At 44.4% G+C, this 27,029-nt stretch overlaps 5 protein-coding genes and 1 non-coding gene across 6 annotated transcripts; all 6 read left to right on the forward strand.

The window, feature by feature from the left end:
- Nucleotides 1–3,263: 3,263 nt before the first annotated feature.
- Nucleotides 3,264–3,335, forward strand: Trnag-ucc. The gene has a single exon. It is a non-coding gene; the product is annotated as a tRNA-Gly (tRNA).
- Nucleotides 3,336–7,647: 4,312 nt separating this feature from the next.
- LOC6530555 (L-asparaginase-like protein GE13669) lies at nt 7,648–10,073 on the forward strand. Its single transcript, XM_002091432.4, has one exon. The coding sequence runs from the start codon at nt 7,651–7,653 to the stop codon at nt 8,848–8,850; it is 1,200 nt and encodes a 399-aa protein (XP_002091468.1). The 5' UTR covers nt 7,648–7,650; the 3' UTR covers nt 8,851–10,073.
- A 14-nt stretch (nt 10,074–10,087) lies between these two features.
- On the forward strand, nt 10,088–10,992 carry LOC6530556. Its single transcript, XM_002091433.4, has 3 exons — nt 10,088–10,337; nt 10,395–10,549; nt 10,613–10,992. The coding sequence occupies exons 1-3, from the start codon at nt 10,127–10,129 to the stop codon at nt 10,940–10,942; spliced, it is 696 nt and encodes a 231-aa protein (XP_002091469.1). The 5' UTR covers nt 10,088–10,126; the 3' UTR covers nt 10,943–10,992.
- A 672-nt stretch (nt 10,993–11,664) lies between these two features.
- LOC6530557 lies at nt 11,665–12,477 on the forward strand. Its single transcript, XM_002091434.4, has 3 exons — nt 11,665–11,871; nt 11,939–12,090; nt 12,155–12,477. Exons 1-3 carry the CDS (start codon nt 11,685–11,687, stop codon nt 12,413–12,415), a joined length of 600 nt encoding a protein of 199 aa, XP_002091470.1. The 5' UTR covers nt 11,665–11,684; the 3' UTR covers nt 12,416–12,477.
- Nucleotides 12,478–13,180: 703 nt separating this feature from the next.
- Nucleotides 13,181–14,310, forward strand: LOC6530558 (cell wall integrity and stress response component 1). The gene is made up of 2 exons (XM_002091435.3): nt 13,181–13,550; nt 13,607–14,310. The coding sequence occupies exons 1-2, from the start codon at nt 13,188–13,190 to the stop codon at nt 14,195–14,197; spliced, it is 954 nt and encodes a 317-aa protein (XP_002091471.3). The 5' UTR covers nt 13,181–13,187; the 3' UTR covers nt 14,198–14,310.
- Nucleotides 14,311–15,350: 1,040 nt separating this feature from the next.
- On the forward strand, nt 15,351–26,030 carry LOC6530559. Its single transcript, XM_002091436.3, has 6 exons — nt 15,351–15,474; nt 16,695–17,704; nt 17,775–18,912; nt 18,983–24,037; nt 24,104–24,219; nt 24,286–26,030. Exons 1-6 carry the CDS (start codon nt 15,417–15,419, stop codon nt 25,846–25,848), a joined length of 8,940 nt encoding a protein of 2,979 aa, XP_002091472.1. The 5' UTR covers nt 15,351–15,416; the 3' UTR covers nt 25,849–26,030.
- Nucleotides 26,031–27,029: the final 999 nt, after the last annotated feature.

Consider the following 27,029-nt stretch of genomic DNA (forward strand, 5'->3'; position numbering starts at 1 on the left):
CCAAAGACCTGAAAGGAGCCCACGAAGATGAAATGCTCAGACGTGCACTGCTAAAAACCAAACTCTGATATAGAAATTTAAGTTAGGTGCTGTTAGGAAATATGTATGTTTTCTTAACAATCAGAATGTATCTATGCAAAACTGCAACAAAATAATGTATCTAATAAGCTTTTAAATAGTAAATATTCAGCATTTTCTGTGTACTGGTTTTTTGTCTGGTTTTCGATAGAAATATGGCTAGAACCCAAGTGACGGGCTCTAGACCGCGTTACGCACACGAATTGTCAACTGGTTAAAGGAAACTGGTTAAGAAAATTGCAGCCTTGATTGCATGTGACCGCCAGAAACACGCACATACGCCGCCACATGGCCAACTAGCCAACTAGAATGGCCAACACAAGACGTCGAAAGAGACGGAGTTTGAGGCCAAGTAGTAGTGCCTGCAACGGGGCCTTAATTTGGCTTAAATGGCCGGCCAAATTGCATGGCTACCTCAGCACTATGCAAATGCATTTTCCACTCTCTCTGTGTGCCTGCGTGTAATAATTTTCCAATTTCATGCAATTTAATTTCCGTTGTCATGCGGCGAACCACGAATTCTTCGCTTCTTCTTCGTACAGGCTTGCATTTCCACAACGTCGCTAAATTGTCGCGAATTTTTCGAACGGTCATGGTGCAAGTTAATTGCATTTTGTTTTTGATATGTAATTATATAGATAAGCCGTTATTTGTTGCTGGAAAATACTGTGCATAGCTATGTATAAATAGCTAGGTAAGAAGCATACATATTGGATTTTTGAAACATTATTTCAAATATTCCAAACATTAAAACATTATCTTGCCCAATTAAAAGTGTAAAATAGGTCTTACTATAACCAGAATAACTCTGGTTAAGAAAAAAGAAAAAGATGCCAAAAAACATGGCCCAAGACATTGTTGTAAATGGCTTACCCACAAAAGAAAATAAAATTAACAAAGAACACCATCGCAGCAAGAACATCCCATTGAATTCCACACGTATACGGTCACCCACCATAAAGTGGACATTTCATGGCTCCAAGGCGGCGGCAACAACTTCGTTCTCACCTTGATCCCAATCAACCTTTGGTGACATTCGCCACCTCCTTGCAACTCCTCCGATCCGAACATGGCATCCACATAGCACTGGCTTCCTCTACTCGCTTATTTTTATACGGTCTGCGCCGGGGTCTTGGCCAACTAATTAGCGTGGATGGAGCGGCAATTCAGTGCGCGATCCTCTGCGAAAGCAGCTGCAAAATGTATACGAGCCGAACGACAAATTTGCAGAAAATTGCTCATGTGGTGCACATTCTAATTCTATTAGTCCAAGCACCCAGCACCGCGAGGCAATTCTGAGGACCAAGTGGATGAGCACCCGGTTGCAAGTGGCCCGTAGCTTGATGCATGCTGCATGCTGCCTTCAATTTCCGCACGCACAGCTTGTGCATTTTAACTTGGAGGCATGTTGGGCAGTTGGGGCAGGGGCAACTTGGACGCTCCCATGCCCCACTGGCCACTGGCCTCTGGACACTGGGGTAAGCAAGTGTCCGCTTTTGCAATTTACTATCCAAGGTTCCCCCACGGTGGCACCACAATTTCCTTTCGACCAACTTTGGCTTATGCGCATATAAATAAATGAAAAATAAATAATGTCTTTCGTGCGTGGAGTAAACTACGCCATACCCATTATTAATAACATCTATCAACGGAGCCGACCCCTAAAAGTATGCACGAAAGTCAACCAACAATATTCGCCAAAATAAAATCATAAAATTAAATAATTAAATTCTTTTATGAATAAAAAACACATACCTTTCATTAGCTAAACACACAGTACACATTTTTATGATACTATACATTTTTGTGTCGCCTTGACTGTGAAAAAAATACTGGAATCTCGACCAGCTAAATATGTGGGAAAAATTAATATAAATACATACTTTGGGAAATATTTAATTAAAATTGTTTATTAAGGCCACCAGCGTTATGCACATATTAATTTTGCCAGGCAATAACAAAAATGCGAATTTTCATTTAAGTGCTCAACTTTGTCATCATTTTTGTTGTTTAACTTGTGGTTGAATGGCATAAACAGTTGATAAAACTATTTGCATATCATCTCAGTCACATAATCATACACACACACACACACACTCAAAAACTGTTTGATAATTAATTGAATTAATTGAGAGTGGGATGAATTTGAAGTGCAATGCAGGATACTCTTAAAAGTGAAAGACTATCTAACTAATAAACTGAATTAAATATATTCATAGATGAAGATCATTTTTAACTTTCTGTTTAATTTTGTATAATAAAATAACTAATTCAAAGTTCCTTATATGCCTTGTAATTAATTTAAGACGCTTAAGATAGGCCCAAATAAATGGTTAAAGTCAAACGTCGTAAGCGCTTTGAAAGAGCATCATAAGCCATTAGTGGTAAACTTTGCAAGTAAAATGTCTGGCGATGACGAGCTGAAGTCGCAGGGCATAGGCCAAACATAGTCCTCGCTGATTATGAAGGAAGAGATGGGCCATGAAAAGGGGGAAAATAACAGCGTACTATCTGAAATGCAGATGATTATGATATTTGCCAACTGGCAGAAACTTTTTTAATAAGTTTGTCAAAAGCAAAGTCTGGCAGGCAAAGGCCTTTTTTATTTTTTGCGCCCTCACAGTAAACTCGTCGTTTTCCGCCAGCTCGTTTGGCATTTGAAGCCGTTGAGCAAGTTTGTCCACAGGCGGTCTCTGTCGAACAGCAAACCCATTGACCTTTGACACCTACGCAACACCTCCGTGGTGATGGAAGCTCAAGAGGTTTCCACACAGTTTCCATACGCTCGCTGGTGTGCTGGGCAAACAAATTTTGCCGATTACGCTCAAAGCAAATAAGCAATCAACATAAATATCATTTTTTTTATCTTATGGCAGTACATAAATTTTTAAGATTTTTGCAATTTATTATGGAATGACATGAATAAAGGCTGGTGTTATATGATCGTACATACAAGTGCATACTCACAAAACTAATTAAATATATTCGTTCTGAGCATGTTTAGATAATTTAATGAGTTAATTAGGTGTTCTATATTTAGATTTCAAATTTTAGTTTGTGTTGGTTAAGCTGAAATTCCGACTTATTTTATAACTCTCTCTATCTCAGAGGGTCCCTCTCTCTCTTTCTTTCTTTTCTTTTCTCACTTCGCCTAACTTGAGTTATTTTCTCCCTACGTTCAAGCGGCGTCGGTGGTGTAATGGTCAGCATAGTTGCCTTCCAAGCAGTTGATCCGGGTTCGATTCCCGGCCGACGCACAAGTAAATTTTTTTTATATAAAACCCTTTTTTTTTGTGGTAAAAGTACTGGTATAAAGTACTTATAGGTATTGCAGTAAAATTCAAATGCATGCATGTCAGCACATTTTACTTATAACTTCGAAGACCTATTTGACAGCTTTGAAATTTAAATTTAGCCATTCGCCACTCCCACGGCCTTTCCTAATTTCCCAAAAAAATTTATGGAAATTGTCTCAATTATGGGAAATCAAAGAATCATAACTTTTTGGACTTCATTTCCGCAGCGATTTGATGGTTTGCATTCGAAATGCGATTGAGCGGGCCAAATCAAAAGTTGACTGAAACACAAATTATCCATTAGACGGCACATCAGCGCGACCATAATGGGCAGCTTGGCTATTATCAATTCAAGGCGATTAAACGTTTATCGATTGACACAACATGGCTGGTGGTCCCCCTTCCGTTCTATAGCTCCTATACCTACATATTTATATCTACATAGATATATATATGCATATATCCCCATTCTCAATCCCAATCGCGATCCCCAGCGCGGCTGTCAATGCTGTCAACATAATTAACGGCAAACGTCTGCGTCCGACTGGCAGCCAAAGTCTCAGGGCCATGACAAGAAGTTATGCCACCGATTGTGAGGACGATGATGATTATTTCGACGACGATGGTCGCTGTTGATGATGGTGATGGTGATGGTGGTGTTGGTGGCCCATAGCTCCCGTTGTAATTTCCCCGCATAATTACACGAAATATGCAAATGAGCGAAGGCGTCGCCAGCGCTTGACTTTGACTTTGGCTTCCTTCTTGGGAGTTCTGCACTGGGAAATCGAGGGCATAATTCAAGGATTACTTCTTATAATTAAACACTGAATTGTAATTTAAGGTATGAGGTATGTATTCTTGCAGTGTAAGAGTTTTGTACAGCGGCTTACGCACCATTATTGCTCGATTATTTATATGAAAGGTGATTGCGCGCAATTAATGCATCAATGCAATGTCGAATATATACTGAATATATTGAATACTAATGATGCGCACACACACACACTCCACATAATTGCGAGCCATAAATTGCAAAGTCAGGGGGCTGCGATAGATGCCAACAGATCCCAAGGAGCAAAGGAGCAAGATTCAATGACTCCCGGCTCGAGGACAGCAATCTTCAGCACGCTCGTCTAGTCGATGTCATTGGCTGCAGACATTCTCCAGACAGACCAACCAACCAGCCAGCCAGCCATCCAGCCCTGTGGCCATATCTCATTGTCATAACGGCCAGTGCTGACAGTAAATAATCCATCAATAATTGCATCCTCCAGTTGGCCGTCTCCCTGGCTCGAGTTCGGGTTCGAGTTTTTCCAGTTGGCCTGAATGGCGATGGCGATGGCGATGGCCCTCGGCGATTTCCACTCTCGGCCATGGCCAATGCTTTATGTCAATTGTGCTGACATTAATCATGGCAGTTTTGATTGCTCGATGTCGCGTCCTGCTTAAAATTGGCCACCCAAGGGTTTGACAACTAGAAATATCTCCTACTAACTCTCTTTGGGTGTCCGCTGGAACTGGTTTCCTAGTTGGGGGATCTCATCACGATTAGGCGTAGTTGTCCATTCATGGCCATTTGATTAGACACACTGTGGAATGCTGATTTTATTAATCCAGTTTGGTAAGCGGTAGGAGCTTGCCATAAAGTTTCAATGACCTGTGCGAAGTAAAGTAATCTTACGATTAAATATATACAATTAAATACATTTTTCAAACATAAAGATTAAATTTTTATTTATATGATATTTTTGGGCATGAATACTGTACTATTTCTTCACGATACATATCAGTCTATATTAATACCCTCCAACTTCCTTTTCCGACTTCATTATACCCGCAGAGACAACCACTAAAGTAGTTCGTTTGTATTTGTTTATGTTAAATATTAGAGTGCATGTGGAAGCCACTGAATGCGAAGAGTTGAGCGCCACTTGTAGCCATTTTCAGGTCGAAATAATGGTGGCATTTTGGCAAGAGCAAAGGTAACAGGTAACTGGTAAATGGTAAATGGCAAATGGAAAGAGGTAACAGGTAACAAGCATCGGTGGCAGCAGCAGCAGCAATAATGTGAAGAACTTTTTACTGGTAAAGTGGATTTTCCTTTTGCGGCATTTTACGTTTCTTTGGCTCGGTTTGCTCCTCGTACTCGCCTCCGTTCAGCAGCTGCCTTTGCATTTTCCTTCGGCTTCAGCCATTGCTGCTCCTCCTGGCAGTTCTGTTTGTTTGCTTTTTGCTTTGCCAAGTTATTTACGTTTTGCTACACACAGCAAACTTAAACCCTGCCCAGGCCCACCGCCAAACCGCTCGACTCAAAGTGGTGCTTTTGGCTGCGTCCAGGCGCAAAAGTGTTTGTAGCCGCCAGCAAGCTTATTTAGCCGCTCAAGAGCCCCAGCAGACGGTGGTTCTTTGGTGGCTTGAAGGGGGATTTGGGGGGGATTTGAGGGGCCTCGAGGGGCATGGCGGTTAATCTGGGTCAGGGTTCAGACGGAAAGTCTGTACCTGACATAGAAAACTTGGGCTGGAGGGTTAAGTGGAGGAAGCGCAGGAAGTGAAAGGATGTGGCGCTGTCAATCTGCTAATTTCTGAAAGTAGTTTGCGGCCACGGAAACCAAATCAAAGGTATACCAAACAAATGGAGATGTTGAATAAATTTCGTTATCTTTTACATTATTTTTAGGAAAGAGCTGTAAGCCACATCATTTCTTTACTCTTTGAAATGGGCTTTGAGCCTTTAAATGTGTGCTATCTAGTTAGCAGTTGCCAAACTATGCTCTAACCCATAATTATATATAAGCCAACATGCACTCTAAGCCAAAATTCCTGACCCGATTAATGGTACAGCGATTCGCACAATTGGCGAATGCCAAACCCCAACGCGAACCCCAAACAATATTCAGTGACAACCGAACTACAACACCAGCAATCAAATCAACCAATCAACTGTCGATTACTTAAGCCATTTTCAATCAACACGGCCCAAACCAAAACCAAACTGGCTCACACACACATACGCACACATGACATGGCAGACACAAGCACAAATACAGATGCATTGCCATCAAATTACAAATCTCAAACGCACAATAAACGCAATTACGCGAATGTGCGAGTGAGAGGTCCTGAGGGAGTGAGTGAGACGGGCAGATGGGAAGCAGACCGGAGGTCAGAATAACGTGGGCCGAAAGGAAATCGAATGGCCGGGCGCCAAGGATTTATGCAATTTTGCTCGACCAACTAACCATTTGCTAGGCGTCATCAATCAATCAGCAGTCAATACATACATATGGCCAATATGATTGAAGTCAATTGTGAGAAAAACAGCATTTTAGATAAGTGGGCATTTTTGGGGGGTTTGTACCGCCAACGGGAGCGATGTTTTCGCCCACTTCCAATCTGCAATAAATTATTGATACAAAAGTCTATGCCGAATCTCTGACAGTGGGTCTCAAACATATGTGTTAAATCCAAATCAATTATGTAGCTTTTAATTTCAGGAAAAATATCATTAAAAATGTATAGCACACAAATTGTCATTAGTTAGCAAAAGTTAATTAATATTAATTGAACTAAAATAAGAATATATAAAAGTTGTTTAAAATCTTTCCCTTTATTCTGGGTGCACAGTGCTGAAATATTTTTCCAGATTTATCCATTCAGCGGAAGGGAATTTGGACAGCCCCAACCAATTGGCAGTTGTTTTGCTCCCTTTTATGATACATAGATACAAAAGTTTTGTGTTCATCAGATATTTATACACACACACATGCACACAACCGCACTAACACACAATCGAGAAAGCAAACAAACACCCATAAATTTATATAGACAAAGTTCGATGCATAACAAATAACGTATCTTATGAGTTTGTCTGGCAGATATTTTGCTTGTTGACAATGCATGAATAGGATAAATACTTGCAAATTGTTTGTAGTAAATAAATCAAATGTATCTGAGCCTTGCTGCTTTCCAATGCCTACGGTGAGGTGTAAAATCCTGGCTTTGCTAATTTATAGATTTTACGACCTGTTTTCCGTAAATGTCTTTTGTTATGACTTGTAATTTGTGGTTACATAAATTGGTTCGATTAAATTAGAGTTGGGGCTAGTCCAAATGTAATATTTTGTGTACTTCCTCAACCTGGTACATTACAGCCTAATCTATGGAACTAAAGGTCTGTTTTTGTGTAAATATCGATGGTACTGCTTGTCACTTAGTCAGACTTCTAGTGTAACATGTGTGTGGAAGCTTTCAGTCATGAATAAGTTCTGCTTGGAGTATGTTGGCGCAAAGCTGTTGCCTTCGACTGCTGATCCTCCTCCTTCTGTTCAAATCAACCTGCAGCGTTCGCGAAAAATCCCAAAAATATTTCAAGAACCGAAAATTGCGAGAGAGACGGATCAAATTGTACGGCACCAAGAAGACTGAGATTCAACCACTGTTGATAAGTACGTGGAACTATACGGATGCCAATTTGCAGGCATGGAGTGTGCTGCAGCAAGGACCTCGAAGGACTCGCATGGCCGTGATGCAGGGATGCATGGCCTGTCAGAATCAGCGATGTGGACGCCTACTGGCCGGAGGATCTTCGCCAGACTCGGAGGGAACACTCACCCTGGAGGCGGCCATTATGGATGGAGAACATTTGGAGTATGGTGCAGTTGCCGCAATGGAAGGAGCTCGGAATGCCATTCTAGTGGCCGATGCAGTTCTCAGATACACCAAACATTCCGTTCTGGTCGGAAAAAGTGCCACGAAATTTGCCAGATCTTTGGGTTACAAGGAGGAGTTCCTCACGGATGGGCGAACGAAAAGTGTCTGGAAAAAGTGGCGTTCAAACGGCTGTCAACCGAATTTCTGGCGAGATGTACGTCCGCCGCCAACGGAAAACTGTGGTCCATACACACCACTGCCCGAGCACCTGCATCAGCATCCGATGCACCAGGAGTATGCCATCACACAGGGTCAACACGATCAGCTGGCCTTCTTGGCCCTGGATGCGGAGGGTAAATTCCATGTGGCCAGCCAATCGAGTGGCGCCCAATTTCGGATTCCCGGCCGAGTGGGTGATGCGGCGGTGCCTGGTGCCGGGATCTATGCGGATAACGATGTGGGTGGTGCGGTGGCCAGTGGCGATGGTGATGTCCTAATGCGGCACCTGCCCGCCTTCCTGGCCGTCGAAGCAATGCGAGCGGGTAAGCGACCGGACCAAGCCGCCAAGTGGGTGGTGCAACGCCTGCTGCGACACAATACGGAATTCAATGGAGCCGTGGTGGTGGTCAACCGACGGGGAATCTATGCCGCCGCCTGTGCCGGACTCGACGAGTTCCATTTCGTGGTCAGTGGGGGCAAGGGATACCTCATCATGGCGCGCGTGGAGCGGATCAAGTGCTTGGAGCGGGAGAGTGAAGTCGTAGATGATGGACCCAAAGGACTATTTCCCACCATACCCGAAAAACAAGCGGTTCCCAGAGGGTAGAAATTGACTTAGTATTTTCTATATTTACGGTTCAACTTCTACCATATTATCCTTCAACAGTACTACTTGTTAAGCAGTTGCTTAAAAGACCATTAGCTATAAGGTATAATTTGCCTACAAATTGTAATATTTTTATTTTTCATTTACTTTGCTGAGGACTCCCCTCTGAAAATATTGACCTATTCTCATTTCCTTTGGTATCATTCGGGTTTCCCTATTACCAAGGCTAAAAACTTTTCACTCGCCCCTGTAAGCTTTCAATTTTTCCTTAACGCTTCCAGTTTTCTCGCTTTGCTACATTTTTATTTTCCCTCACGCATTTTTATCCCCAATTCATCTGCTTTGCATATTTCTTTGTTATGTTTGTATTATTTTCGTTTCATTTTCCATTTCGGAGCTTTGCCGTCCTCTCTGTTTTTTCGGATTATGTAACGTAATCCCCTCGTGTTGGTTGTAAGGGAAAATCTGTTGTAAGTGTATGCAAATAAGTACAGCTGTGCTTTAATTTGCCTGGCCAACAAAGTTTGACCTCAGCATTAAAGTTGCATTGAAAAACTTAACCATTTAGGGAATCAGTATTATTATGTTTAATTGCTAGATTTAACTTCATTGTGACTACTAGAACTATTAGGCCATAAATTAATATTGCGCTGAGGAAGTCAAAGTCGAATGATACCATTCAATTAAAAGCAGAAATGTCGGTCGTATCTTTTGCGAACTTAGATTATAAGCCTGTGTGTCATAAAAATTGATTGTCATAACTCACACCGATCCCAAACCGATAAGTTCCAGATAACTGGAGGGCACATAAATACAAAAATGACTGGCGATGGGCCATTCGAAGACCTTTTAAGAAGTCAAAATTTTTCGATAAGGAAGCTAGCAAAATAATATAAATACAAATCAGAATTAATGCTAATAATTTATTGCTAATTAAAAGAATATAAACTACCGCATGAGTCAATGCAATATAATTTAAACCCTTTATTTTACATTTTACCTTTTTGTCCGAAATAAGCCAGATAAGAATTTTTAATGGCCAAGCAAACAAATCGTATACTGGCTGATATAGAAACTACTAATCTATGGGAAAACATCTTGAAATTGCTTAGCACAACAAGTACTGCATTGTAACATCTTTATCAGTCTGTTGACTGATTAATATGAATTTTCTCAAGTGTCGCAAAACAATTGTGGATTTTTCGATTTCCAAATTAGCTGCAGCTTAGTTTCAGTTCTATTTGGTCGTCCAACGGCGTAGGAAGCTCTTCAAAAAATGGTGCCATCGGTGAAATTTATTATACTACTTGCTATTTTCCTAGCTTCTCAGGAAATTTCAGGAGAAATTTCAGCAGAGGTGCGCAATTCAGCTGAACCGCCAAAATGTTACAGCTGTGAAGGCATAAATTGTTTGAGAACCACGCGTCAAAACGCCACCGTTAGCTGTTCAGATAAATTGGACGTTTGCGTTACCATTTATGAGGATTGTAAGTCTGAAGTTATGAGGAAAGTGAATTTTTAGGTACAAAAAGAATTATTTTCAGTTGCTGTTAGTGAGCGTGGATGCTTTTCTGAGATCTCTTTGGCTGGTCAAGCAAAATGTGCGGCGAAGGACGATCAATGCCAAAAGTGCAGCGGACAATTATGCAATAATGTGGGACGCAGCGATTTCAAATGCATTCAATGCATAGGTTCTGATGTAAATAAGCCCATCTCAAAGTAACACCTATAATTTATATTTGTTTTAAATGTTTCTCCCCAGTCTGCTGCCTGTAACAAGGGGGCCAGCGCCTCCCTGGCCGCCACCCAATGTGGTCTCCCCACCTCCGCGAATTCCTACTGCTATGTCAAGGTCGTTGGCGCTCAGAAGGACAGCCTCCAAAGGGGATGTGCTCTTTCGGTTAAGGAGCAAAAGGCCTGCCTGGAGGATTCGGAATGCTCGCTCTGCCAGCCGGATAACGCCAGTGATTCAGTGGCCTGCAACAATTTCGACTTACAATTGGGTTCCAAGTCTGCAGCTGAGCAAAGTAGAAAACTCATGAGCTTCGTCTTGGCTTTGTTTGCCTTGCTCTCGCTTAAATTGCTGAATTAAATTTTAAATAAATATATGAAAATAAAGCGAGTAATCACTTGTTTACACAATATTTTGTTTTTCTATCTTATCGGCTTATTGGATTGTTGACTTTTTTCCGTCAATTAACTAGCTGGTGATCCCTGGAATAAAACCACAGTTCAATCACGGCGAAATTCCTTGGCCGACAGCTTTTTTTTAGAGGTCACTTCAATAAGCCTGCAAAATACAATAGCTCTTAAATTTGTACATCCACTAAAAAAAAAGAATTTGAATTGATGATACTGAGGTGACTTCATACTATTAGATTTTCTTTTATTTAAGTTAAACCAATATTATTTAACTAAAATAGAAAGATAAGCTTTTTTATAATTAAAAGAAATTTTTAGATACATTGTGTAGAATAATCTATATTTAAATATGTCCCATCTTTCAGCTGCAGTGTATAATAAATATATTTATGTACATCACTCTACATACCGATTTTTCTTACTTGTTTTTGTCATTTGGAGTGGAAGTAGAATCCCCAGTAAGCTTAAGCAAAGCTTCGATGAGTAATGCGATTTAAATGTAGTTGTATCTATTTAACTGCCCTCTGCTGTTGGTTCTTTATAGAAAGCCCTCAAGTGTTTGGCCATTTCCACGAACAAACACACATACTGACAGCAACCGCTCTCGAGGACACTTCAGTGGGGCATTTGAAGTGGTCGGCGGTATAAAAGCCGATCGCAATGGCCAATTGCCTGACAGTCGAAGCAAAAAAATGAAGGCCCAAACAATGGCGAAGGTGTTGAGTGCTGTGGTGCTGGTGGTGCTGGTGGGTCATGTGGCCGGTAACACGGCAATCAGTTGCCACACTTGTGAAGGAGCTAATTGCCAGAGGGTTCAGCTGAATAAAACGCAGACATGTGTGGATTCCCTGGACTACTGTGTGACCATCTATGATGAAGGTGTGTTGAGAGGGAAAAATTACCTTGTATTATTAAATAAAAACAAATATATTTTAAAATATTCCAGCCAAGGTTTTGTTCAAGGGTTGCTCCCTGGAAATTCCGAAAGACTTGCGTTCCAAATGCGATGACAATGGTTCTTGCCACAAGTGCAACACGAAGCAGTGCAACAATGTGGGCTCTGCGAAGTATGCCTGCATTCAGTGCGATTCCAGCAAGGTAAGTGTAGAGTTTCCAAATAGAAAAACCAATTTTAATTCTAACATTTGAATTCTCCCAAAAGGACTCAAACTGCGCTTCAAATGCCGCCGCTTTGGCAGCAGCCCGTTGTAGTGCCCCCACTGCTCCCAACTCGTATTGCTATGTGAAATCCTCGGGAGGATCCATTGTGCGTGGATGCTCCACCACCGAAACCGATCAGCTGAGCTGCCTGAATGATGCCAACTGCCTGTTGTGCTCACCTGGCGACATTAGGAACTGCAATGCAGCCAACATCGCCGAGAGCTCAAGTGCTGGAAATCGCTTCATCCGGTTCCTGAGATAATAACTATAATGTAACATTGTATGTGGGTCAAGAAATAAATTAAATGCGATTATAAAATATAAGCAACTAAAAATCCACCTATAACGGATTTTATTTTATTTCAAACAGCCAAATAAAAATATATATAAATTCTGAATGATGCCTTTACCTTATATTGAATAGTATTATGAATACTAAATAAGATTTAATAATAAGATTAAATAAATAAGATAAATATATTAAGATATTTAGGCATCCCTAGTTAGTTTGCAACACAAGATAATATAATAATTGCGCAAGAAAAAAAATTTACAAAAATAATTCCTATATAATTTTTTTAAAATGTATTTGTAAGACAGAGACTTCCTTATATACATATACAAAGATCCTATGACGTCTTTGTTGAATCACCAAAACTTAATTGATAACCCTGGTAGTAATCTATAATCAACAACCTTGAATTGGCTCACTTTAAACTATCTGAAAGAAATTTGATCCAATTCGTTGTCTAATCTAGGGAGATAACCCATAAATGGTAAAAAATTCCATTACCTATGTAAGCTTGTTTATTTACCGTGAGCAAGGAACTACTTTAAAAATACCCCACAAGAATTGACGCACTTGAAGAAAATCCACAAAAACAACTGAATTGTTTATGCAATATTTGAAGTGATGAACAACAACTTAACGAGCTTAATTACTTCAGTATGCTATCTTGGAAGAACTATCAGTAACATCCTCTTGAGAGGCCAGAATTTATATAAAGCGAAGGCTAACAATTGGCAGCTTTTCAATGCTAAATCTTCCTTCCACAATGTCAAACTTAATTTTTACGGAACTCTTACTCGCAATTGTTTTGACCAGCAGCTATGTTTTGGCATCTGAAAAGTGTATTTTTTGTCGAGATATAAACTGCCAAAGGAGTACCTATGATGCAGAGGAACAATGCTCAGAAAAATTGGATTCCTGCGTAAGTGTTTTTAAGGCAGGCGTAGTTCAGGCCCAAGGATGTCTGGAAAGTCTCGAAGATGATTGGCGAGACACATGCCAGGATAAAGATATAGGACATGAAATCGATTGCGAGATATGCGTAACCGAAAGGTGCAACAATGTGGCATCCAAAAGGGCTAACTGTCTTCAGTGCAACAATACAGAGGTAACTATCACAAGGAGCAAAAGTCTTATATATTTTAAAAAACTTTCATCTTTCAGGACGCACAGTGTGCAGAATCTCCCGAGCTCCTGAAGGCGACACAATGTCCTATTGCGAGATCGGGCAGAAGTTTTTGCTTTGCCAGTTTGGTTGGGGATGTTTTGGAAAGGGGATGCTCACTGACTCTTTTAGATCAAGTCAACTGCCTTGCCGATCCGAATTGCCACTTGTGCGATCCTTTGGAACAGCCCCATTGCAATGATCAAATTGTAAGGGTAGATGATGGACCAACCACTCAAGATCCGACGGAATCTACAAGTTCATCAACGGAGTCCACGCCTAGTTCAACAATCACAACTGAATCATCTTCAAGTTCTACAACCAGTACATCAACAAGCTCTACAACCAGTACATCAACAAGTTCTTCAACAAGTTCAACAACAAGTTCTTCCACAACAAGTTCTTCAACAAGTTCAACAACAAGCTCTTCAACAAATTCACCAGAAACTACACAATCCACCACAGAACCTTCGACTACTGAAGAGGTTCCAACCACAACCGGCAAACCCAATTCGGCGTTCGGTTTGAACGCTTCCGTATTCCTGATCTTTGCTCAATTGGCAGTTTGTTTTTACAACCCACTTAAATAGGCAAAGTGGCGGCGCTTAGCCAAAATTCCCACGGACTTCTCCAATCTATATAATATTTTATCAACAAAATTTTTATGATGAGACCATAAATTATTTTTTGCGATCAAATGTAATCTTTTTGGTTTTATGCTGGGTTGGTTATGTCATTGATCAAAAGTTGATAAGGCCCGATTATGTGGCGAAATACCACTAATCCATGGGCAAGCCTACTTATATAAACATTCAATTGAGTTGATTTGGTAATCGTTAAATAGGATGAACTATAAATCCAAATTAATTTATTATTTTCTATTTTTAGCTAGCTAAAAAGCTTTTTTCGTGTTGAAATATTGAAAGCTTAACGAGATAACTAACAAATTGGTTTATTCCGATTACCAAATCTACAATCAGTTAAATAATTTTAATCACTCATGACTCATCAGCCAGGGGTATATTTCTCATTCTATTTATATGTGATTCACTGTAAATATTTATTTGTTTAGCACGACTCACTTAGAACCGACTTAATGGCATTATAAAATAGATTGTATAAAGTCCAATTGGAAGCAATAATAGTAAGCAACAACGTTATAAGATTAAGTTCTTAGAAATAGCAAAAAATCTATATCTGGGGTTTTCCAAAAATAATGTGATTTACAATTGCGAAAAGGAGCGCCATGACTATCGAATAATCGAACTGGCCATCGACTTCAGAAGCTTTAAGCCATTTTCCTTCGCAGATAGTTATTTAGGTGCTTTAAACGGATACGAATCTTCGCAAAACTAGCTGCGAATATTTCATGGCAGCTAACAATGTCCAAAATTTGTCGGCTTTTAATGGCAGAAGTCCTCTAATCAGTCAACATATATTTCGGCTGTCCGTTGGACAACCTTATCGAGTGGTGTAAAAGTGTTCACGACTCCATTTCGCCTGATTATGGCCGGCTTATCTGGATAGTTTTTGTTGCTTTTTATGTTAATTCCCCTCAATCGGTTATAAATAACGAAGCTTTATCGGCCATTTAGCAATGGCAACAGCACCTACAATATAATCGCACTGGGCCCCTAATATAGAGCAATAATCAAACAGCCACGATAGGACCCATCGATCGATCGATTGCTCAAGCTTGTCGCGATTGGGAAATCTATAAAAGGCCTCACATCACCTAGCTAAAAATTAGTTGCCGGAATCCATTTTTGTGGCTAATACGGAAATACGCGAAGTGGCCCTCAAACGATCATGAAATCAACGACGGCAGGAGTAGCTCTGCTACTCCTTGTGCTAAATCACTCAAGTGGTAGGTTCCAGTCGAAATCCAGGATTAAGATTAGTGTAAAGTGAAAGTGATCGTGATAAAAAAACAGTGAAAATAGCAAGAAGCTATTAAAAACTACCACAAAAAATGGATTAAATATAAAAGACTAGATAGTAGAAAAAATATTGTTTTACGTAATGAATTTCTTCAAAAGAAATCTTAAAAAAAAACTAATGAATCAATATCCTACATTTTAAACTAAATTTACTAACATAATTTATGTAAAACTAGACACTACTTACTGAAAACGAAGTTAAACATTCTTTGGCAATTCGGATTGAACAATAAAGAAATAAATTGAAAAGACGAATAACCTATCTAATCAACGAAAAGTATCTGCTCGTGTTATTCGCCATTGGACAATGAATAAAACAAGTGTACGTCCGTTAATCGCGCCGCCATTTATGACTCATAGCCATGCCTCTATATGGTGTATATTAAACATTTATCTACTATCAATAAAAAGTGCACTTCATGATGTGACATACGCGTGTAAACCTTGTGGATTTTGGTTGGTTCAAAGTAAACCTTTGCTCGGTATAGTTATATTCGTGTGTTAATGTCATTGCGAAACACCTGCAACGTCAATCGAAATTATCGAGTGCCTTGAAACCCAATCCATTTTGATTTAGGTGGATTAATTCAAGCAAAAGATTAGAAGTGGCTATTGGACTTTGTTATATTAAACACAAATCAGTCGTGTGAAGCATAAAGCATATTTAGCGTGATTACAAAATATTTAAAAGTAATTAATGTCCATCTTGCCCTAATAGTAATAGAGTAAAAAAAAGTTAACTGAAATGTTAACCCTCCTGCATTTGCTAACTTTCTCTTTTAAAATTACGAGAACACGCTTCTTGATCGATTGTGTTTTGCGATTGGTATTGAATTGGCCGTTTTATGGATCTGAAAGCAATTATTAATTTATTAATTTATAAGCTGATTACGGGACAAAGATCCCAACGATGTGGTAACGGCAGCCTTCAGACATCGGTAGTCATAAATAACACGAAAATTCGATTATCGTCAGGCCCATAAACTCTTTAATACGTAACACAGTCGCATGGTGCCATTAATTATACGTTTATCAACGTATTTTCCAGCTTGGATTTGGCTTACTTGCTGAAATAAGGGACGCGTGTATTGGGTTTACTAGCACTTAAATCTTAAATTGTACAATTGTCATCATCTATTACTTGCAGATGCTTTAATTCACAACTGGCATTCCGGTCCCATCAACTGCTATGAGTGCTCCACACTCGATGAGTGCTCTGCAGGATCAGGAACCCTGCGAAAATGTCTGGGTAACGATGGCCAAAGTTGTGTGGCCATTTTCAACAGCAATGGTGCTGTGATTGAGAGGGGATGTAGCGACAACTTGGAATCAAGTTGCACGGCAAGCGGGGATGATTGCTATGAATGCCGATCTCATGGATGTAACTTCCTGAAAACCAAGGAGAATTTCCTCGATTGCGTTGTTTGCGATGCCCAGAGCGATGATAATTGTGTCTTCGACATCGAACTTGTGACTGAGAGAAGGAAGTGCAACCAACAATGTATCACAGCACTTTATCCCACAAATAGTGAAGAGGGTGCACCCTTGGAATTGGTTCGCAGTTGTCTGGATGATCTGGATTTGGACGATCGAGAGGCCTGTTCCGAAGGATCTCTCGAAAACTGCGTTGCCTGCAGTACGGCAAGCTGTAATAAAGAGGAATTGGGTGTCCGAGGAAGCTGTAATGTCTGCAAAGGGGATTGCAGCAATCCGCAATCGAAGACCTGCCGAGCTGTCCCATCTGGTGATAAACCAGAGAGCTGCTTCATCGAAATCGATACATCGGGTGCCATCTACGAGATGGGCTGCCTGAGTCAATACAACGTGAGCGATGTTACCCTGATGGAAACCAACAAGCAGTTGTGGTACTGCACTGGTGACAATTGCAATGTCGAATCTGCTCTGGCAAAACCACAAACATGCAAACTGTGCAGCTCCAGGACGGATGATGATTGCGCTGTGGCTCCCGAGAATGTGGAATCTGTTACGGTGTGCGAAAGTCTTGTGAACACCGATTGCTATTCGAGGATCCTGGATGATGGACACACGGAGAGGGGTTGCCTGACCAGTTTGGAGGGTGAGGATTACCTGGACTGCCTCAAGGACGCCAATAGCACAAAGTGCCTCAGATGCACAGGAGAGTCGTGCAACGAGCTGGTGGGTTGTGTTTAAAATAGAGTTGGATATTTGATAGGCTTTTTATAACTATTTTATTTATATATTGCAGCTCCAGCCCACGGAGCGTCTGACCTGTCAGATTTGCGATTCCGGTGAGGATGCCTCCTGTGAGGGATCGCCCTCCGCCTCCGCCCTGTGTCTTCTGCACACCGCCGATCAGCAGTGCATAACTGTCATAGATCTCTTAGGCAATACTCAACGTGGATGTAGTGCATCCCTGGAGTGTGAGTCTAGTAACCCCAAAAAGTGTGAGGTCTGCTCCGGAGCCGATTGTAACACCGGCAATCTGAAGAGATTGGCGGATGGGCAGCCAGGATTGTGGGGCCAGAGTTTGCCACTCAGCTGCCAGAGTTGTTCGGATGCCACCAGTTGTGCTGCCAGCGATCTTTTGAACACAACTTGCTCAAGTGACTCCGAGTATTGTGTGACCGTATTCAGTGCGAATGGATCTGTGTCGGCTAAGGGTTGCAGCCAGGTGGTCGAGGAAACCTGGGCCAGCTACTGTGATGCCAATGACGGCAACTGCCACAATTGCAACTCCAATGGGTGCAACAGTGCCAGATCCCTGGACAGCTACACCGAATGCATCTACTGTGACTACGAAAACGAAGATTGTGCCACCAATGCGGCAAATGTAAAGTCCCGCCGCCTTTGTAATGGCCAGTGTTTCACTGCATCACGCAGGAGATCCACCGAGAATTTCGTTTACGACACTGTGCGAGGCTGTTTGGATGACAAGGATCCGGAGGATCAGGCGACTTGCATTGCCGGCACCGATGCCGCCTGCATTGCCTGCACCGGAGCCAACTGTAATGTGGAGAATATAGCCGAGGTCTCACAGTCCTGCTACAAGTGCTCGGGATCCGATTGCGATGACCCGCAGGCCAGTCAGTGCAGCTCCTATAGTCCCGATGATCGTTGCTATATCCTGTTTGACTATAATGCCGATATCACCGGCATGGGTTGCCTGTCCGATTTGGATGAGGAGTTTGTGGAGGATAAATTCCACTCTCTCCTGTTTTGCGATGACAACGATTGCAACTTCTTTGACATCCTACCAGTTCCACACCAGTGCATCGTTTGCGATTCTTCCGATGATCCCAACTGTGCTACAGACCCTTCAAAGATCACATTAATTGGAAATTGCGGAGTTTTGCCGTATACCAGCTGTCAGACACGCATCATAAGTGAGTATATCTTGTAATATAATTCGAATTTCATTCAGAAACTGGACTAATCCTCTCCTGTGTTACATAGGTGGCAGAACCCAGCGTAGTTGCTTGAGCAGCTTGGAGCGTGAGCAATTGCAGGAGTGCCTCGATGGCACAGGAAACTGTGTGGTTTGCACTGGCGATCGCTGTAATGCCGATATATATCCTGCGGATCGTCGCCGTTGTCAGCGCTGTGACTCGGTCACCGATCCCACGTGCTCATCTGCGCCCGATGCATCGGAGGTGTGTCCCTACTATCTGGAAGACGAAGGATGTAGTGCCAAGTTGGTAAATGGTGAAACCTATCGCGGTTGCCAGCGGGAGTTCACCTGCGACGATGACGACAAACAGCACTGCCGCATGTGCTCCGGCAAGGATAATTGCAATGTGGCGGATCTGTTCAACTCTTACATTGGATATCCCAGCAAGTGGATAACACCGCCAGTCAATTGCTATTCCTGCAACGGCACCGAATGCCAGGGAACCAGTTCCGGCACCTTGCGCAAGTGTACTGGCAACGATGAGCAGAATTGTGGCACCGTTTTCGATGCCTCTGGCTCTGTGATCTTCCGGGGTTGCACGGATACCCTCTACGCGGACACTGAGCTCCTGCAATACTGCGATGAAAACTCGGCCAATTGCAAATTCTGCAAGTCCAGCGGTTGCAATAACGCCAAGGAGCTGAGCACCTATGTGGATTGTGTGTTCTGCGATGGAAGCGATGAGGCACAATGCGTCCGAGATGTGAGCGATATAAACCGTACTTTGTCCTGCCAGGGCAGCTGCTTCACTGGCCTGTATCCCCGCAATCGATCGGAGGTTAATCCTGTTTACGACCTGGCTCGCGGCTGTTTGGACGACCTCGATTACGATGATCGTGCGGCATGCTCGGCCGGAAGCCTGGAGCATTGTGTTTCCTGCTCGGCCGCCTCGTGCAACAAAGCTGATGTACCCGAGGATCGCCTGAGCTGCAATGTGTGTCAGGATGCCGCATGTGAAACGCTTACCAGTCAACTTTGTTTGGGATATCGGTCCGGGGATCAGTGCTACATTCACGTGGGCGTTGGCACTGTCAAGGCCATGGGTTGTGCCACCGATCTGCAGGACTCGTTCCTGTTGACCAACCGCAGGGATCTGTATCTCTGCTCCGGCGACAACTGCAATACCAAGGATAAGCTGAAACTGGAGGGCGTTGCCTGCAACGTGTGTAACTCTACTTATGATGATGGATGTGTTGGAGGCAGTGCGGCTTTGTCCACCGATTGCGAACACTACATCAATCCCGAGTGCTACAGTTATCTGAATGAGGATGGCGTTCTGCTGCGTGGTTGCCTTAAGGATACCGATGATGAGCTCTTCGATGAATGCTCCAGCGCTGGCACCACCAACTGCACCATTTGCAGCACGAATAATTGCAACAGCGACGTGTATCCCGCAGATTGGCTGACGTGCTTGCGTTGCGACTCCGCCAGCGATTCCGATTGCGCCCTGAATCCATCCAGCTATTCGAGCTACTGTCGTACCTATTCCGATGACGATGCCTGTGTGACTTCTCTGACCAATGGTCGCACCCGTCGTGGCTGCCAATCGGAGGTGAATTGCGATGCATCGCAGGCAGGAAGCTGCCGAGTGTGCTCCGGAGCCAACTGCAACACCGTGGATCTGCAGTCGAGCTACGTGGGTGAGCCAGGAAAGTGGACGGATCTTCCGCTGAGCTGTCACGTTTGTAGCGATGCAGCTAGCTGTGCAACTGTGGGCACGGCAACCACGAAGTGTGAGGGTAACAACAAGCAGACCTGCTCAACAGTCTTCAACTCAGAGGGTCAAGTGGTGGCCAGAGGATGCAGTGACTCTGTCTTGGCTGCCAACGCGGACTACTGCGATTTGGACGGAGACAAGTGTCCACAGTGTAAGTCGGATGGATGCAATACGGCCGTCTCCTTGGACTCCTATGTGGATTGCTACTTCTGTGATGCCGAGGATGATGTGAACTGCTCATGGGAGAAGCCGGAAACTACCAGAAAGTGCCAGGGTCAGTGCATGACGGGATTGTATCCACGCAGCTCATCCTGGGACTCGGCTCTGCTGCCCACTCGCGGATGCCTGGACGATTTGAATGAGGCGGAACGAGCATCCTGTGCCGCGGGAACTCATTCCAATTGCACCGCCTGCACTGGATCGCTCTGCAATGGAGATGATGTCATCGCTAACCCACTGGAGTGCTACACTTGCAAGGATCCCTACTGTGAGAGTCCGGAAACATCCAAGTGTGTGGCCTACCGGGAGAATGACCAATGCTATTTGGCCTACGATGACTCCGGTGTGGTGGCCATGGGCTGCGCCAGTGATTTTGAAACACAGGTCATCAAGGAGCTGGTGGCCCAGCAACGTTTGCTCCTGTGCTCCGGACAAAAGTGCAACGAATACAGCATCACTCCCGATCCCAACACTTGCCTGCAATGCTCCTCTACGGATGATTCCCGATGTGCCACCAATCCCAACCAGTTGACCACTACCAATATCTGTTCCCAGTTGCCCTACACAGAGTGTGTTACCCAGATTGATAGTCAGGGCAACACCATTCGTGGATGCATATCCAGTTTGGGTGGAGACGATTTCTACGAGTGTCTCACTGGCGATGGAAAACTCTGCGAAACGTGCACTGGCGAACGTTGCAACGGTTTGTCCGTATTCCCCGCGGATCGTAGGAAGTGTTACCAGTGCGATTCCTCCAGTGACCCCAACTGTGCCACCTCACCAGCTACTCTAACCAACACTGTGTGCCCCATTTACTCCCAGGACGAGTCCTGTGTGACCACATTGTTGAATGGCATTACGTACCGAGGATGCAATTCGTCACTCACCTGCTCAGATCCCTTCGATTCCAGAACGTGCCGCGTTTGCACTTCCGGCGATGGTTGCAACACCATTAACCTCGAGAAAATTGGCGAGGATGGCTTGCCCGGCGTGTGGCAAGATGTACCCATTGAGTGTCTCGTGTGCTCGGGAACAGATTGTGCTTCTGGTGGTGGTACCCTGACGAAGTGTTCGGGATACGACAACTGCGTGACCGTATTCAGCGATGCCGGTTCAGTTACCCAAAGAGGTTGCTCAGAGTCCGTCTTCGAGGAGTCCGACTACTGCGACGAGAATCCCGCCTCCTGTCCCCGTTGTAATTCCAATGGCTGCAACACTGCCGACTCCCAGGACAATTATGTCGAGTGCATCGTTTGTGATTCCAGTGTGGACTCGAATTGTGTTAGTAATCCCACACAGATCACAAAGACACGCCAGTGCCACGAGCGTTGTGTCTCTGCCTTCCTGCCCCTCTTCAACGAAACTGAGGATCCCAGCTATGCGCTAATCCGCAATTGCTATGATGACTTGGAAAAGGAGGATCGTGATGCCTGCAGGTCCGGTAGCAAGAGGTTCTGCGCCACTTGCGAAGGTGCCAAGTGCAATTCCGAGGACTTAGTGGCCAGTCGGCAAAGCTGTTTGGTATGCCAGGGCGATGAGTGCCAGAGTGCGAAGGCTGCCAGTTGCTCGAATTACAGGGAGCACGATGAGTGCTACATTCAGTTCGATGAGGAGAGGTCGATCAGCTCGTTGGGTTGCCTCAGTGAATTGAGCCACGACGATATCTATTTGCTGAAACGGTCCAAGAGATTGCTGACCTGCAGCGATAATGATTGCAACACCATTGAATCCGTGCCAGAAACTCAGACTTGCACTCTGTGCAGCTCACGTACCGACGTCAACTGTGCGATTAGTCCCTCAAGTGTGACAACAGCCACAGATTGCAGTTTGGGTGGCTTCCCTGAATGCTATTCCCGTGTCCTGTCCGATGGAAGCACAGAGAGAGGTTGTCTCTCCAACTTGGAGGACGACGAGTTCCTCTCGTGCTACAACAGTACCTCTGCCACGTGCAACTCCTGCCAGGGAAATAATTGCAACCAATTGGTTTATCCCAGTGATCGCCGATCCTGCCACGTTTGCAACTCCGAAACAGACAGCAATTGTGAAAACAACCCCAGTAGCCTTACCGTGTGTGATCTGTACGCTGCAGATGACCAATGTGTGACCAATCTGAGAAACGGAGTGACCTACAGGAACTGCGCCTCCTCGCTTAGCTGCGAGGCGAATGCCAAGTCCTGTGTCTACTGCGAGGGCGATGGATGCAATCAGATCGATTTGGCCGCCAAGTCCGATGACAATATTGGAAAGTGGCAGGACCTTCCACTGGAGTGTCTTACCTGCGAGGGTACCGGCTGCCAGGAGGAGGACATTCCCTCGGTCAAGTGCCAAAACAACAACGAGCAGGACTGCCTGACTGTGTTTGGATCAGATGGTGCCGTCACCAGACGTGGCTGCCAGGATGAAGTGGAAGCGGATGCCACCATCTCCACCTATTGTGGTACCAATGCCGGCAGCTGTCCCTCCTGCAAGTCCAACAACTGCAACAATGCCACTGCCCTGAGTCAGTATACCACCTGTATCTACTGCGACTCCTACAAGGATTCCTCCTGCCTGTGGGATCCGACAAGTGCCAGTCACAGGACTCGTCAGTGCCAGGGACAATGTATGACTGCTCTGTACGGCAGCGCGGATGCTGGCTTGGATCTTATCCGAACCTGTTTGGATGACAAGGAGGCGTCTGACCAGCTGAACTGTGCCAGTGGCAGTGATACCACCTGCGCCGCCTGCAGCGGTGACTCCTGCAATGTCCAGAGTTTGCCCGAAGACCGCCAGAGTTGTTACACCTGCGAGGGCGACGAGTGTGAAGATCCACAGCCCAAGACCTGTGCCATCTACAAGCCGGAGGATAGCTGCTTCCTGTGGGTGGACGAGGACAACGATCTGAAGCAACTTGGCTGCCTCAGCTCTTTCCGCAACCAGGATCTGGAGGCCATTATCAAGACGAAGCGCATTGCCGTCTGCAATGGCACCAACTGCAACGTTCCCCAACTCCAGTCCCCCGTGCGCTGTGCCGTCTGCGATTCTCGCGAGGATCCCTCTTGCGCCACCGATGCCCTGGCTATTGGTACCTTCAACACCTGCAGTCAGTTGCCCCACACAGGATGCTACACCAGATTGGAGAATGGTATGTACACCAAGAAGTTTCTTAGTCATATATTTCCTTAACCAATCTTTATAACTTTTCTTCTAGATGGTTCCACCCAGCGTGGCTGCCTGTACGATCTTGGCCAGACCGATTTTGCCTCGTGTCTTTTAGGAAGCGATGCCAACTGTACCGTGTGTTCGGTCGATGGTTGCAATCGTGAGGTAACTAAACCATAAAATCCACATAAAAACTTTTTAAAATGTTTTAAATTTGACCCCATTTCTCAGATCTTCCCTGCTGATCGTCAAGTGTGCTACTCCTGCACCTCTGAGGATGATTCCAGTTGTGAATCGGATCCCTCGTACACCTTGGCCTGTCCGTGGGTCAGCGATACAGAGACCTGTAAGACCCTGCTCTCCGGCAATGTCACTACCCGTGGTTGTAGCAGCATCGTCGAGTGCGAGTCCAGTGACTTCCGCAACTGCCGCAGTTGCTCCGGCAGCGAGTGCAATGCCATCGATCTGGCCAACCGGGTGGACGATGGTCAGCACGGCTTGTACCAGACCTTGCCCCTCAAGTGCCACACTTGTGTGGGCGAACATTGCCTGAGTTCGCTGGGACCTGCGGTTACTTGTTCGCTGAATCTGGAGCAGGATTGTAAGACGGTCTTTGAGGCCGATGGCGTGTCGGTGAGGAGGAGAGGGTGTTCTGATGATGTGGATGACTACGAGGATCGCTATTGCCGCAAGAATCCGGCTTTGTGTTTCACCTGCAAGTCGAACGAGTGCAATGATGCCTGGTCCACTGCGGAGTATGTGAGCTGCACCTTCTGCAATTCGGCCAACAAATCGAGCTGTATCACCGATCCCAAGGAGTCCGACTTGAGCACGCGCAGTTGCAAGGGTCAGTGCTTGGTGGCTCTGAGTGGAGCGGATTTGATTCGATCCTGCTTGGACGACAAGGAGCTGTATGACCGCTCCGATTGTAGCACCGACGAGAGCGGTACAAACTGTGCCACCTGCTCCGGCGCAGAATGCAATACCTTCTCGTATCCCGCCGATCGACTTAGTTGCCACACCTGCGCGGATGCCACTTGTTCGAGCAGCCGGTCCCAAGCCTGTTTGGCCTACGTATCGGATGACTACTGTTTCGCCAAGTATGCTACTGATGGCGGTTTGGAGCTGATGGGTTGTGCCAGTAGCCAGAATGACTCCAGCTTGGAGCAATGGCAGCAGGGCAATCTGTTGTACTCCTGCCAAGGCAGCGAATGCAACGAACTGAGCCGACTGCCCGCCGAGGGAGAGTGTCTGTCCTGTGACTCCAGCAAGTCGTTGGAGTGCGCTCAGGATCCCACGGGCGTGCTGACCACCATCACCTGTCATGCCCCCAACGCCGATTGTATCACACGCCTGGTAGACGGACATACGATCCGTGGATGCAAGAGTGCACTGAGCTCTGCCGAAAGCAGCAGCTGTGTGGCGGATGGCACCTGTTCCGCCTGCTCCGGAGCCAAGTGCAATGCCGAGATATTCCCCAACAATCGACGACGGTGCTACATCTGCAACTCCATTAATGATCCACTTTGCGCCAAGCATCCTCAAAGCGTGGCCGTGTGTCCCGTTTATGCGGCAAATGACGAATGTGTCACAACTTTCAACGACGGCGTCCTGCGGCGCGGATGTGCCAGCGAATTGGAGTGCGAGATCGACAATGAGGATCACTGCAACAAGTGTGCCACGGATGGTTGCAACACGGTCGAACTTACTGGTTCAGCCGGCGGACTGTCCGGATTGGGATTGGGTCTCACCCTCATCGTCGCCTGGCTGATCAGCTCCACTCAGCGACTGTAGAATATATCCGAAGAACGAAGAGGTGTTCCAGTTCAATTTCCGCCATCTAGTTAAGTAGATTTATATAGAGTATGCTTTAATAATTAGATTGCTGTGCTGAGCGCGATGAGTCTTCTCGATTTGTCGCTCGATCTACCAACGATTTGTAAATAAACCAAGCGAAAATATCGAACAATTTAAAAGGTTCTTAGTTGGAATTCTAATTTACTTCTAATACTTTAAGAAAGTGAATATTTCTTTAGCAGTTTTCTTTGGAGGTCTCTTCAATAAGTGCATATAATACACCATATTACTTAGCTCTCTATTTATCTAGCATTTCTCCATGTCCACACTTGGTTGGTCTGTTTTGAAAGCCTTAACGCCTGTCTACCTTGGAACTCCTTCAGTGTCCACGTCTTTTCTCCGCTGAGATATGCCAGACAGATTTTCCCCTTTTCCGTCCCACTATTTCCACGTCAATTTTTCGCTCGAATAAAGTTGAAAAGTGAAATTGCCTCTCCACTCGAGAAGCCAAAAAACAATGGAAGGGAAAAAAGTTGCGAAGAAATTGCGAAACGCAGCCATTGGAAATAAAATGCAAATGCAGAAGGCGATGCGTTGTGTGTTGCTTTAGTGAAGAGTTTAAAGCAAATTGAAATTCGCTTGGCATAACAAAGAAACGAGGAAACGCACAACTTAATCCCAGACTCCTGCTGAGAAATACAGTTTTGTCGTCCTAAAAATTGCCATCAAGATTGGGAGCCAATGAAAAGACAACTTTCTGTGGCGGAAAAGTTGCCGCAAGTCCATTTGATTTGCTTTTAATTGCCGCCTTTTTTGGTCCGACCAGCGATAAGCAATTGTGTTTTAGATTTATAGCGAGCAATTAAGTGGTTGACAACGATTTAATGGCAAATTACACAATGACCACAAGACATGTAGGCGGTCACTGGAAAGATTCGAAACGAATCCGGACACTGGAGGCAGTCCATGAGTAATGCGAATTAAATAAACTTATTGATGGCTCATTTGGTCATCAAGAGACGACGGGCTTCCATTTATTTTTATACCAGTTACTAGTAGAGGAGAAGGCTATATTAGATTCGTTAAATGATATATATCTTAACATCTTGAAACAACTTTGAATGTTTTAAAAACCCTTTGATGCCTTTTAAAACATGTTGTTCGTTATAAAAACTTTC

Source organism: Drosophila yakuba, chromosome 2R (genome assembly GCF_016746365.2).
Source record: "Drosophila yakuba strain Tai18E2 chromosome 2R, Prin_Dyak_Tai18E2_2.1, whole genome shotgun sequence".
NCBI lineage: Eukaryota > Metazoa > Arthropoda > Insecta > Diptera > Drosophilidae > Drosophila > Drosophila yakuba.

Excerpts from the sequence above, each read along its gene's own strand:
- LOC6530555 (XM_002091432.4), top strand. The coding sequence starts at position 7,651 with ATGTTGGCGCAAAGCTGTTGCCTTCGACTGCTGATCCTCCTCCTTCTG.
- LOC6530556 (XM_002091433.4), top strand. The coding sequence starts at position 10,127 with ATGGTGCCATCGGTGAAATTTATTATACTACTTGCTATTTTCCTAGCT. Across the intron at positions 10,338-10,394 it reads CGTTACCATTTATGAGGATT|TTGCTGTTAGTGAGCGTGGA; the intron begins GTAAGTCTGAAG and ends AATTATTTTCAG. Across the intron at positions 10,550-10,612 it reads TTCAATGCATAGGTTCTGAT|TCTGCTGCCTGTAACAAGGG; the intron begins GTAAATAAGCCC and ends GTTTCTCCCCAG.
- LOC6530557 (XM_002091434.4), top strand. The coding sequence starts at position 11,685 with ATGAAGGCCCAAACAATGGCGAAGGTGTTGAGTGCTGTGGTGCTGGTG. Across the intron at positions 11,872-11,938 it reads TGTGACCATCTATGATGAAG|CCAAGGTTTTGTTCAAGGGT; the intron begins GTGTGTTGAGAG and ends AAAATATTCCAG. Across the intron at positions 12,091-12,154 it reads TTCAGTGCGATTCCAGCAAG|GACTCAAACTGCGCTTCAAA; the intron begins GTAAGTGTAGAG and ends TTCTCCCAAAAG.
- LOC6530558 (XM_002091435.3), top strand. The coding sequence starts at position 13,188 with ATGCTAAATCTTCCTTCCACAATGTCAAACTTAATTTTTACGGAACTC. Across the intron at positions 13,551-13,606 it reads TTCAGTGCAACAATACAGAG|GACGCACAGTGTGCAGAATC; the intron begins GTAACTATCACA and ends TTCATCTTTCAG.
- LOC6530559 (XM_002091436.3), top strand. The coding sequence starts at position 15,417 with ATGAAATCAACGACGGCAGGAGTAGCTCTGCTACTCCTTGTGCTAAAT. Across the intron at positions 15,475-16,694 it reads TGTGCTAAATCACTCAAGTG|ATGCTTTAATTCACAACTGG; the intron begins GTAGGTTCCAGT and ends TATTACTTGCAG. Across the intron at positions 24,220-24,285 it reads TCGATGGTTGCAATCGTGAG|ATCTTCCCTGCTGATCGTCA; the intron begins GTAACTAAACCA and ends CCCATTTCTCAG.